The sequence below is a fragment of the Struthio camelus genome, chromosome 15, assembly GCF_040807025.1.
Source record: "Struthio camelus isolate bStrCam1 chromosome 15, bStrCam1.hap1, whole genome shotgun sequence".
NCBI lineage: Eukaryota > Metazoa > Chordata > Aves > Struthioniformes > Struthionidae > Struthio > Struthio camelus.
In genome coordinates, this window is record NC_090956.1 from 10,423,114 (window position 1) to 10,436,973 (window position 13,860).

At 36.7% G+C, this 13,860-nt stretch overlaps 1 protein-coding gene across 2 annotated transcripts in view; it reads left to right on the top strand.

Annotated features, from left to right (window-relative positions):
• SMG1 (SMG1 nonsense mediated mRNA decay associated PI3K related kinase) overlaps positions 1–13,860 on the top strand; it is a 70,022-nt gene that overhangs the window by 1,795 nt on the left and 54,367 nt on the right. The window contains exons 2-3 of one of the 2 annotated variants that reach the window (XM_068908205.1): positions 8,308–8,471; positions 12,811–12,966. In XM_068908205.1, the coding sequence (XP_068764306.1) occupies positions 8,308–8,471; positions 12,811–12,966 (320 nt within the window). The remainder of the gene's footprint in view (positions 1–8,307; positions 8,472–12,810; positions 12,967–13,860) is intronic. The other variant, XM_068908206.1, reaches the window with a different exon arrangement.

The window sequence follows — 13,860 nt, forward strand, 5'->3', positions numbered from 1 at the left end:
GTGGAATTCTGGGCTCTAACTGTTGACCTAGAGCTCCCACCTGGAAGAAATTGGATGTACATTTTGTATCTTGGCAGTGGATGGCTCCTATAAATGCTTCCTGGTTGGATATGTTAATTTGTCACAAGTTCTGTCTTATTTTTAGCTTAGAAAAATATGTCTTAAAGGGATGAAGCTCTTCCTGTGCTAGGAAACTGGCTTTTTGCAATAAATCATTGTCTGCAATGGGTTCAATTGTGTTAGTAGTGAAAATAAGAATGTATCTGTCCAAACGCCTTCCCTGGTAGTAAAGGTGGTTTAAGAAGCTTGTCAGTTCCCTCTGCTTCTGCCTCTTTAGTCCTTTCCTCCGTGCTGTCATGTGTTGCCTCCTTAGCTCTCAAATTATAAACTGTTGTAAACTGGGTTGATTAAGCCAATATCCAAAAAGCCAGAGTGGGACCAAAAATCTGAGAACGCTGCAGAAAGTGTGACAGACAAGGAGAACTTCATAGTGTGGATAGGGTCTGGTTCTGTTTTCATCAGATTGTGTAACTAAGGCTCTTGTAAAGAAATAAATCACATCACTGATCTTGGGAGCAGTAAGGACCTAATTTCATCCTTTCCATTACATACTTTTTTTTTCCCCCCACCAGTGAGAGAATGTGAGGGTTAAAAATGTTCACACGGTCACAAACACAGATCACATTTTTCTGTATATGTCATGCTGAAGTTTTAAAAATCTCATAAACCTGGCTTTGGGTTTATGGAACCTATGAGCCTACCCGAAGGAAAAAAATGAAATGGAGATTAAGCCAGTTGTCTTTGTTGTTTTGGCATTAACCGACTTTTTTAAAAGTGATTTACATGTACTGTTGAGAGGGGATCTATTATATAAAACTGAATAGCTATTAAGTGTTTCTCTTGATGGTTTTTTTTTTTTTTTAAAGCGTATGTTTGGACAAATCCAGTAACACAAAATATACCCAAATATGCCTTTCCTTCCTCTTTCTGTTGATTTTAAGTTTCATTTAGCTCAGGTGATGTTGCTGGTGAATGCTTTCTTGCAAGGTGTGGAAGAGGGAACACACTTGGCTAAAATGAAAACTGCTGTACTTGTAATTCTTTCAGGTTCCCAAGACAAAAAATGTAACTTCTAATTCACTGATGTGTTTTCAGGTAGATCTTTTTTCAAACACTTATCTTTGTGCATTTAAAAATTACTAGATTGAATCTCATTACTATGTTCAGAATCTATCTCAGTTTTTAGTAATACTACAGTAGTAATAGCAATGAGTATTGGATTTGGGGTGAAAAAAGTCGGAAACTGAATGTTGGAGCCCAGATCCTTCTCTAAGGCAGAGTAGTTTTTAATTAGAATTTGTTTTTTGTGCCAGCATGAATGCAGTCGTATCTGTTAGTTGCACATGGAGTGGTCTGCATACAGTTTCTGCAGGGATAGAACCCTGTATTGCAGAGGAATAAGCTGTCATGGTGTATATATATGCATATCTATGTGTATGCTAAGATATACCAATCTCTAACTTAAGAGCACCGTGGGAACTTCTTAAGGAAATGCTGGGTGTATGTGACAGAGAAAAAAATGAAGTTTATGGAGAAAACTTGATTAAATTCTTGCCCCCCTCTTCTAATATTTTTAACTTCCTAGACCACCTTGTTTGTTTCCTTTTTATGTCTAACAGAGCAAGCTGCATTTCCCCTGGTATGACTTCTGGGGAAAAATTTAAAATCATGTCAGTGTTCAGGTCTTGCATATGAGCAGAGTGTGTATTCAGTGTAGTATTAAAGATTGATTACATACTGAAACAAGCAGTAGTTCTTGACTTTGAAAGGAAATGCTCTGAGTGGCAAAGCAAGTTTCATGTGTTCATTGTATATATTACTAAGCAAGAGTCTGGGTGCAGGTGAGCACCATAGATTTTTTTTTTTCTTTTCCCCTCCCTTAGGCCACAATGAGAAAAGGGAAATAGATTTTAATTAACAGGACCTCTTTTGTCTTTCTCTCATCATAAATGTAGGTTAGCAGGGAAGTATATGGAGAAGTGAGAAAGAAAATCTTACACATCTGAGAAGTTCCAGAAGTGTCTTGTTAGATACAGGTTCAGTCTTGGAATTCGTTCTTGAAAATGGAGTGTATCCTTCTCATACAATGTAAGTCAATGTCCCAAATTACTTATTTCTGTTAGCATAGTGCCTACCAAACCAGGTTAGGTATGAGGCCCCCGTTGTGCTAGGCACTTTAAGACAAGACAGTAAAATATGTTCCTCCTTCCAGGTAGCCCATAAACTAAGCAAGAGAGCAGTATTGGCTAGTGCCTTGTAGTTGAAGACAAGAACCCTGTGTTTAATCTGATACAGGGTGGGAGGTATTGGCAGGGAGTGGAGATACTGGTCAAAGCGAATGGACTAAGAAAGTGATGTTTAGGGTTGTACTTTTTACATGACGGTGAAGGGCAGAGGCATGTCTTTTGTAAAAGGCGAGAAGTAGTCATTGTGGATGTTCTTATAATTGATGAGAGCATGGACAGGAGTTTCACTGAGTATATACACACACTTGCACATGTATTAAGGTAGGCAGAAGGTCTGTGAACTGTACGTATAGGGGTGGTATGAGCAGTTAAAGGTCTTGGTTGATAATGCTGGGTTAATGCATTGAATGACAAACAGGATGATAGTAATTGGTTCTGTGAATAAGGAAAGTTGAGATAGAGTTAAACTCAGCCCTCGCTCTTCTGAGTTTGCCTGTACAGCAACATATGCAGAAGATAATGTCAAAAATAGGCAGAAAGCTTAGTTTATCTAGACAGGGGAAATAGATCTGTAACTGAGAGACCTGAAAGTTGGCAGCATAGAGATGTTTGAAGATGTTGATGAAATTACCCAAGCATAGTTATACACGGCAACGTAAGATGAAAGTTGGTAAGGGATCTCCATCTGCAGGGATAGTTGGGAGAGGAGAACTGAAAGAGTAAGATGGAGATATATATTCAAAGAGGATAGTCTTCAATGTTGAAGGCAGCTTACAGTTAGAGAATGAGATGTGGTGTCAATTCCCGAAGAAGGAGGTCGCTGGAAACCCTGATAAGAGGTTCAGTGGATTATGGGAGGCAGAAGCCTAACAGTCATGGGTTTAGTTCTGAACTGGCAACAAGTAATTCTAGATCTCCTTTCACATCTTAGTTCGTTGAATGTGGTGATAACATGGTTGTTAGGAAGGTATGACATCAAAGAGTCTTTTTGTTAAAAGGTGGGGGAGCTTAGGTTTGTAATGTGCCAGCCTTTGTTTTTAATATGAAGGGAAGAGCCAGAAGAGAATGAAATGTGAGAAAGTTGAAAGAATGTGGAAATGTGTCATTGGGAAGCAAAAGCACCCGGGAGAGCAGTAGTCTTCCATACGAGAATGGCTATACTAGATCAGACCACTGGTTTACCTAGCCTAATATTCTGCATCTAAGAATGGACATCAACAGATACCTCTGGAAAAATAAAATGGTGAGTATATATGATACGTTTCCCTGGCACTGCTTCGTAATGTCCTTCACAGGATAGGAGGAAATTGTTGAACTACTGCATAAGGAGAAGAGAGTGATGCAGAAGTGAGAAGTGATTTGAAAGGCTACTGAGATTGCAGGTAGTTGACCAGCAGAGAAGATGGCAGAACTAGAGTAGAAAAATAGTTAATTAGTTGGTTTTTTTACAGTGGTACTAAACGTGGCTGTTTACATTTTCTCTGTGCCTCTCTCTACGCGGGAGCAGAAATAAAAGTAGGCTTTGGGGTAAGCTGAGCTAGGTCTGGGGGCTTGATGAGACAGACCAAAGTGATGATAAAAGAGCATGGCAAAAGAGGTAAAGGTAGAGGGAGAGTGAAAGAGGGTTGTCATCGCTTATCATGCCAGTGGAAGGAAAGTTTGGAAACTTGATAGAAAGCTGTCAATCTGAGTGGATACAGTGATTCTAAATTTTTAGTGTTTTATTGATAACAGGTTTCAGGTAGTGAGGAATTGATTTGCATTGTAACAAATAAACTTGGCAAATAGAGCAAATAAGCAAATAAAATTGACCAGCTTAGGTAAGACAACTATCACAACGTGTTTGTCTCAGAGTAAATCATCCGTGTGGATTCTACAGTTGGAAATAAAATAGAATAATTAATGATTTTTGTCTCGAAGTAATATCCATATGGCGGAGTCGTTCTGAAAGAGCTATAGATAATGAATAGTATATGTCAAGTTATTTATAACGAGTTTCTTAGATGAAAATTCTTGAGGTTTCCATATTACTAAAAAAAACCAAAAAACAAAAAACTTAAGTCATATAAATTGGTATGGTCAAATCATCACTTTTGATGGAATAAGATGGACCTTTCCAAAAAGAAGTGTATATGATTCCTTTAGTGTGTCCTAGAGAAAGAATTAACTAGTTTTTTTGAGGGAATTACCGTGGCCATTTCTGCATATTTAGGCAAGTGAACTACTTTCTTTTCTGATGGATAAAAAGAGGTTAAAAGTTGCTTAACTTAAAACTGAATGTGGACTCTTCTCTATGTTTATATAGAGAACTTTGCTAAAAAAGTTTGCACGGGAAAGTGGTGCTAGTACTTACGGTAATCAGTTACTCTTCTACCCAGAACCAGGCACAGACTAAAATTATCATATATGCTCTTAACGTAAGTCTTAACGTTTCCTTAGTCTCCATCCATGAGCTTTTTGGGTGGAAATACAACTTTAACAGTGTCTCGTGCTGTGGATTCAAAAATGTAATTGCCACCCTATAAGATGGTCGTAGTTAGTTGTGTTCATTTTTGCAATTTCTCATTCTAACTTCATCTTCTGATATCACGCTTGTGTTTGTACTAATCCTCATCTGTTGCTAACATTGATTTTTATTACACACAGTGTGTTCACTTCTGTGACAATGTCAACGTATGTAACTGATAAAATTGCTGTTACACTTCTGAAAGTGAACTTCAGACTTCTTCTGAAAGATGACACCAAGTGTTATGTTTGTCCCATAGCCTACCATCTGCTTGGCATAATCTAACTGAAGGGGAAATGCTACCATGTGAGCAGGAAAAGTGCCTCTTAAAGTACAGGGATGAGCTGAGATAGCCAGGAGCAGAGTTCTTTGTATTCAGAAGTGTTTGGTGTCCGGTGGAAGGATTGCAGCGTACCTAAAGAGTGGAGGGAGGAAAAAAGTAATTATTTGTAAGACTGGCAAGTACTTGGTCCAGAGTGGCCAGGTTTTGAGTTATAAGTGCTTCCCTTTCAAAATCATATGTGTGTTACTGATATGAAAAACTGTATTTTTTTCAGAAACAGATTTGAAAAAAATTAAATGTCTTCTCCTGTGTATGCAGGCTATGCTCTGTTAAGAGTTTATACCACAGTGTCCTGTGGTGACCCCAAGCATCTAGGTTCCTCTTAAGGGTAGGGCATACTCAGCTGGCAGGTACTAGGATAGTATCCTCAAGTCTTGATGTAGGATAAGGCCACCCTGCAAACTCCCCGAGTGCTGATGAGGGAGGCTACCGCAGTCCCTTTAAGTTCCCTTCATGTCTGACAAATGGCATGCTTCACTGGACAGCTAAAAATGCATTGTGAGCACAATTGTGAGATGATAAGCTGTGCTTCTGAGATGAATCTTACTCCACGCTTGTTTCAGTTTGGCTTCTTTCTTCAAATATGGATTGTAGAAGCCAGTTGGGTCATAGAATCTAGTTCTCTGGAAGCCAGTGTGTTTCCATGAAGTGAGTCTTCTGTGCCTTATAAAGAAAGATCAGAAACTGCTGGTCGTCTGAACCATGTGTTTATTGTAACGGGAACAATTTCTTGAGTGTGAACTACTGTCTCTTAAATTGATGCATGGAAAGAGAACAGCTATTTTTAATAAAATCTTGCTCACCTTTTAGTTGAGTGATGATCTGTCACATGATAGCTTCTGAACTGGATAGCTTGCAGAAAGCTGTTCCCAAGTACAGACCTAATTAAGTGTATAATTCTTCCCAGAGAAACAATAGGTTTATGTATTTTACCAATAGGCTTATGCATTTTACCACAATGGAAAATTTTACCAAATGTTACAGAGCTATGCTACAGGAAGTAGGGTTAGTTGAGAACATGTATAGTTTTTGAGTCGATTAGGATACGCAGAACAGTCTTTGACATTGTTTAATCAGTTACTACTTGCCTAACTGAAATGAATTAAAGACTTTATACTGCATCATCTGCTACTGTCAAGCATTTGGTATATCACCTTAAAAAGGCAATGCTATTTGGAAAGGTACGGTATTAAGAACCCATTGGTATTTAAATATACTAATTGAAAATCTCTTGGCCTGTTTCATTGAAAGGCTAAAACAGCTAGGGTCTCCTTGATTAAACTCTGCTGTTTCTCAAAGCGAGCTGGAGGTCTTTACAGCTTTCCGGGCAGGGATTAAAACCAGGGGCTCTGTAACGGCCTGGAGATTTTGAATGTGGTACAAGCACATTTAAAGCTCATACTACTTGAAGAAACAACGCTGAGTCTTTTTTGTCGTTCAGCATAATTTACATGAATGATGAAGGTGCAATTTTATAAGCATCTCTGCAATCCTCCTTGACTGTCATAAGCCAAGACTTATACTGAGGCTTTGCCTGTTGTATCAAGATTAGGATAGCTTATTTTATAAAATAATCCAAGCAAGTGCTTGACAAAACAGTAATGTGATGCTGCGGTGAATACCGAATGAGAAAACAGTCTTACTGTATATGTTTAAAGAATTTACTTACAGAGCAAAGGAGAATAATACCTACCAAGCAAGCCTACTGTCAACTTTTCGATGTGGAAATGTTAGCTGGAATCTAAACTTGACACTTCAGGGGACAGGGCAAAAGTATAATTCTCTTTTTAACCCTATTCCAAATCAATAATAGCTTATCATAACATTCTCAGAAGATTAAAGTATGTGGGTTTTTGAAAGATAACTGCAATTAATAAAATTTTTTTTTTTTTAAGTATGAACATCATGGTTCATACTACTCTTTCCGTCTCACTGAGGGAAGAGCTGATTCTTGAAAATAAGAAACCTTTGACATGCCTTAAGTAACAACTGTCTCTAAAAATTTTTTTAGCTGATTTTGTTTTTCCCCTTTTGGCCTTGAAGTATATTTAACTCCTTTTCTCTAGATTTGTCTACTGGTTCTAACCATAGTTTTTTGGTTTTGTTTTTATGTTTTTTATTTTTTTTAAGATAGACTTTTCCCAAGAATTTGTCGTATTTTTTTTCCTTGCACAAAGTGTAGTTAGTTTGCAGGAATAAAAAGCAGTGGTCTGTCCTGCTTTTTATTAAGTAATCAAATGAGCTATACAAACCTCAAAATAAAAACAGAATCTTTAGAGTTTGCTTAAAAAAACCCTCTGTAAATAACTTCAGTAGCGTGATTCCAGATATACTTGGGTGGTACAAAACTGTGCTATTTCTTTTATTTGTTTTACTGTAAAATCTCCAGTGTTACTCAAGAATACATTGAAAGTGGTTGAATTTAGATTCTGGAATCTCATGCACACTGGAGTTTAATATATTAAACTTACTGTATTTTTGAAAATGAAATCATTCAGAGTGTACATGGGAACAGTTGTCTTCATAATTTGTTTGTTTCCTCAATTTTATTCTGGGATATAAAGCAAATTTCTGATGTGAGAATTGTTTAAAATCAATGCAGCAACAATTTTTTTTTTGAAAAATGACTTTTAGCTTCAAACATCCTTTACCCTATATGATAATAGCTCTTAATTTACATTCCAGCTTTTCCACAGTAAAGCCTATTTTCTTCTTTTGCTATTTTTATTTTGCAAGAGCTTAGTGATTCCTGTATTGATTATTAGTTACATGATTGTAACTCTTATATTTAATAAGTGGTTTTACATTGGTTAGTAAGGCCTGTAACATAATATATAAATGTTGATGTGTAGATCAGTAATGGCTTTCATTAATGGTAGATGCTGTATCACCTAGTTGTAAAATTGTATTTTATTTTTCCCTTTTAGGAAGTAATTTTCCCTTAAGTGTTAGATAGGCATCTCACTGGAAACATACTTGAGAACTTTCTTTACGACAAGGCACTGCGTTTCCTTTGCATGCTGTTGTAATAATCAATCAATTCTAATCCCATCATGAATTTAAGATCCTTTTTTTAATAGTAGTGTAGACATGCAGTTCTTACAACAAAGGAAAATACATTTGGGACTGTCATTGAAATATGTTGCGTTTATAAGTGAATTTAAATCCCACTCCTGTTATCCCCTTACTTAAAAAAATTTTTCTTTTTATAGAACTGACAGTGCATCAGCTGACCAGGACAATTTAAAATACTCCTCATCCAGAGATCGGGGCAGTTCTGCCTCCTATGGATTACAACCCTCAAATTCAGCTGTGGTGTCTCGACAAAGACACGATGATATCAGAGTCCACACTGACATACAGAATGAAGAAAAAGGTATACAGATTGCTGTTTCATATGTCAATTGTGAGGGGACATTCAGAGAAAGGCAGTAAACTTGAAATAGTTGAGAGGAGTTTTGTTTTATGTATTAATTTATTTTGCAAAAATACAGTAGGTTGTTAGAACTTGTGCTGCAGTATCACTGAGTTGAGAGATTTATCAGGAATCAAAGAAAAATTGTTGTTACAGGTAGTGAGGAAAATATGGTGTTGCATTAGCAGAACAATGTAAGACAATGCGTAAACAATTTTTACTGAAGAGTTAGCATTCTGTATGTGTCTGGTCTTCAGGCTGTAATTTCTTCCTGCATAGTATCTAGCACTTCTAATATTGGAAATAGACTGCCTGATTAAATGAACCACTAGTCCGATAGATTATCTATTGCAGCTAGGCAGTGATTTTAACAGCAAACTGGAATCTTAGTTTGGCAATCTAATCTATATTTTGCCTTAAAAGGGAATTTTCTCTCCCTTAATCTGACTTCATATAGATTTGTATGATGTATATATTTTGAAGTATGATGAAGATGGTTCATACATTTTTTTCTGTTTTTTGAGAATGCATGAAATACTTTCTCAAGAAAACAGCTGTGAATTTTAAATAGTATGTCTTGGACCTGTGTGAAAGAAAAAACTGCATTCTGATTTTTTTTTTTTTGAATTGCCCAATATAGATAAGAAATAGGAGGGTCATTTCCTTGCAAAATCACTTTTTTGACTATGCAAATTTTCTTTAGGCGTGCCAGACCAGAGAATTCAAAAATCTCACAGTGATATGGGAGCTTGCTTTCTTGCATATCAAATGTTTGCACTCCCCCTACTTCTCTGCCCTCTAACTTTCTGTAAACAGCTGTATGCTACATCTTAGAGGAAGTTATGGATGAGTGTACCCATACAGATTTATTTTTTATGACTCGTAGGTACTGTTAGTAGGAGAAAGGAAAATGAAATAAGTGTTTGTTTATCTGAGTAACTTGAGAACCTTAAGAGTTGGTTACCTTTGGAAAATAAACTTCTTAAAAGCAGATATATTTGTCAGTGTGACTGCTACCATTAGCGTTAGTGTGTTTTGAATGCATTGACACATTATATTCTTAAACACTTCAGAGTGTGCTAGTATTTAAATAATATACTTGCAACATAGTGAAATATTAAGGTTCAGACAAATCCAGTAAGGTAGTGTTTTGTGAAGTTGCTGGGAAACTGCCATTTGAAAAGAAAAATGCCCCAAACTCTCCCCCAAGTACTGTATTTTCCAGGACATGTCTCTGCTAGCTCAACACTTTTCTTAACTCAGCTATTTTGTTCAGTTGTGACTTGAAAAGAGATGATTATAAAACTGAATTCCATATGTTCCTAGTTCACTTTTATTTCCATAGAAGTTTGTACGCTTAGAGATGCAGAATGGCTTATTTGTTTACTAAGACTTTTGAACTAATGTGTTGATGAGTATATCAGCTTGGGGTTTTCATTTTAAGAACTTACATCTTTTTTTTTTTTTTTAAATGATATATAACCATATGTTTTAAGTACCAGGAATCCTTAAAAATTTTGTTTCTGGTGTTGAGAATATAAATGATTGCAATTTCTTCATTTCTAGAAGTTGCCTTATATCTAATAGAGAACAATATTCTTCTGGTATACAAAAGTTACAAGTAAAGAAAATGCATGATTTCTTCTGGTTCTGAAAAATATTCTTTTCTTACTGCAACTCAGTAGGATGGAAAGGACCAACTCCATCTCTTCAGTTGGTTATCCCTTGGAGGTTTCTGGTCTAAGAGCACTTTAAGGGCATGCACTTTTATATTCACTTCTCCATTAAGATTTATTTCTGTTTCATGATGATCATAAAAGCATGTTAGTAGGTAGGTTTCTATTCAGTGCCCTGACTTCTGCACCAGTATTTGAAAACATCTCCATTACAGATTTTGTTGAGTATTCTGTAAAATATGAATGGCACTACCAAATATGGCTAGAGTAAAGGCCACAGATGCTGAGAAGGATTGTAGAATCATAGAGTAATGTAGATTGGCAGGGACTTCTTGAGGTCTTTGATCCAAAGTCCTCTAAAGCAGGAGGACTAACTTCCAAGCTGCATAGGGTTGCTGAAGGCCTTGTCCAGTTCAGTTTCGGAAATCTCCAGGGATGGGCTGTTCTACAGTTGCCCTTAAAAGCCCACTCAGTGCTTTACCACTCTCATGGTAAAGAATTGTTTGCTTATATCCAATCTGAATTTCCGTTTTTGCAACTTATGACTGTTGACTCTTGTCCCCTTGCTCTGCACCTCTGAGACAAGTCTGGTTATGTCTTTTTTACACTCTTGCTCTAGGTATTGGAAGACTGGAATTAGGTCTCTCCCTTTAGTCTTCTCTCTTACTTTATAAAACAAGATGGGAGTTTGAAAACTTAAGTGTTTAACATATAAACAAAAATCCAGAAAACTTTTATTTGAAGTGATGTGTTCTCCCTTCCTTTTATCACTTACCTCCCCTTTGGTCCGTAACTTTGATGTGCTCAGAGTCCTCGCTGCAAGAAAGATACTGTGGTAATATTTGCATGTCATATCTGTATATTTCGGCTAAAATTAATAGCTGGTGACACAGTTGACTGCATTTTCCTTGGGTTTCAGATTTAACACTTCACTAGACTGAATAGAATTTGTATGTATTTACTAGCATTTTCAGGAACTTTTCAGACCAGCAGATAACTGCCTATAAAGAGTTATAATTTAATATTTACAGCCTTGTTGCCTAGATACCTGATTGCCCTTCTGTTTTTAAATATCATGGAGAAAGTACCACATGCTTTTACAAAAGCTCAGCAAAAACAGCTGGGCTTTCTTGAGTCCTGGAGGGGATGTATGAAATATGCTTAAGAACTCTAATTGTATATGGCAGCATGTATATTTTATAGTTGATATTTGTGGTCTGAATGCATGATTATCCGACATCTTCAGTGAAATAACGTTTCTTTGTTGTTCTGAATTTTAGTGATATACTTCTCTTTAGTCATAATTATTGCTATTAGAAGTAATTTTCCTTGTAGGAGAGTGTTACTTTATTATGACAAAATAACCTCAAGGTGGCATACATGCTAGTTTCTTACGAACAGAGTTTAACGCTATAAATCAGAATTTACACAAGTTGTCTTTACTGTAATTGTTTAGTTAATTACAGAACAGTGCAAAGTCTCAGTTGTGATGGCAGGGTAGCCCTACATATATAGAAATGCACGCAAACTTCTACTTGTAGTTCAGTGTGTGTGTGTGTGTTTTTTTTTTTCTTTGCAAAAGCTTTGCTATCAAGATGACATTCTTTACATGCACTAAGGTCAAGACTCACCTTGATGTTTGGACCTGATGCAGGTCCTTTTGCTAAAAGAAGCTATGTATATCTTTTGTTGTTCTGCATTTAATTTTTTGGTTAATTCTTCCCTATCTCAAGCAGGGAAGGCACTTTAGAAAGCTGTTTGCACAGCTGGCTCAAAAGTGAACTCTTAATACATTGAGTGAAGTGTTGTGCAGGCTGAGTGGACAGTTTCACTTCTCCACGGTTTTTCAGAGGGGAGGAGCCTTTCCTTCAAAGTGGTGCGGTAGCCTGGAGAGAACCTTTGGTTTCATTATTTGAGTATGTAAATTCTTTTGGGTCTAGGAGTAAAGATAATCCAATTACTCAAAATGACACTTTTATTTCTGTTTTGTATTGCTACCAAAGACTTACCATATATACTTCTAGTGGGAGAATTTAGGATTACGCTTACTTCATTTAAGCTAATGTCGGTATTAATGTGTGAAAGTACTTACTGTTGTATGTTGAAGAAGAGTTGTTCAATTTGAGTTGTGATTTAACTGAAACTTTTGCACTTGCATTGTAAATAATCTGTGGCTTTTGCAAAGACCTCTCACTTTTTTGGCCATTTTGTTGACCCTGATGATGGTTTATAACAAAAAGGTTAAATTCTGTATGGACAGTCAAGGAGCAAATAGGTGAATGCCTCTAACCATGCTTGCTAGCAGGTTGATGCAAAGGGTCTTTTAAAATACAAGAACAAAAGTAATAATAACTCAAATACAGCAAAATCCGTGTTAAATTATATGGTAATAGTGTTATTTTATAAACTGGTCAAAAAACCCTGATTAGATTCTGAGCATGTCTTCTGGAAGCTTAAAGGACATAGCAAAAGACTTTTGCTTGTGCAAGTGAAAAATCAGACTAAAGAAGATGATAGAGGATAGGAATGCTAATTTGAATATGAATTAAATAACTAATAATATACTACCCTGCTAAATAGATCGTCTTACAGCCTGCTTTTATGTCATATTGCTTTTTCTGCAGGTGGCTACAGTGTCAATGGAGGATCTGGGGAAAATACTTATGGTCGGAAGTCGTTGGGGCAAGAGCTGAGAGTTAACAATGTGACCAATCCTGATTTTACCAGTGTTCCGCATGGGAATCGTGCTTTAGCCACAAAAGACATGAGGAAATCACAGGGTAAGGATGCCATAGGTGTTCAGGAAAAAGGATCTTTTCTTCACAACTCCCTTGTGTGCAGAATATGAAAAGAAGGTGCTTATGAATAGGCAGCCTATACAGCTTTTTCCTGTGTAGTATGTGATTGGATGATGTTGATGGAAACTCATCTTTAGAAGCCTGTTTCTAAAAGAAACGAAGTAAGAATATAAAAATAATCTCTAATTGGATAGTTTACGTTGTGTTTTATAAAGGGAGAAGGCTGGGCCCTCATTAGAGCTAAAGCAGGGGTACACTTACTGTTTCCCTTTGAGATTTCCTCCAGAAGCTAAGCAGATGTCTCCACTCCAAGGCTTGTGCTATCACTCTTTTGACTTCCTGTTAATGGCTTTTGAACCCTTATTCAATTTAGCCAAATTTGACAAAGAGATCAAGGGATCCAGGAAAGAAGATATGCTCTTAAACTTGTTGAAAATTGATGCCTGAATAAGAACTTGCAAGTTAGAATCCCAAGTGCCAGAAGAACTGTGCTGTAAGCTCAACCATTAAGTGTTGTAACTGACCTGCAGGTCAACTAGTAGTTACATCATACCAGCTAATTAGTCAGCAGATGTGTATTCCTGAACTAGCTGGTTAGTGCCTCTTGTTCAGCTGAGGGTTAGAGGCCAGGGAGGAACTGGAGGCACTATAAGGACTCAGGAGATAGCGATAGGAAATTTGGAGTTATGAGAGGGCACAAGAATGCTGGACACACTTATTGGAAACAAAGCTTTGCTCTTTACTACTTGGACTTGTGGTGTGATTTTTAAAAAAAAAAAAAAGTTAATCCAAGGACACTTGAATGAAAATGAATTTTTTTTATGACAAAGCATTTTCATTTATTGCATCACTTAATGTAAGTGGTAGGTAGTTGAG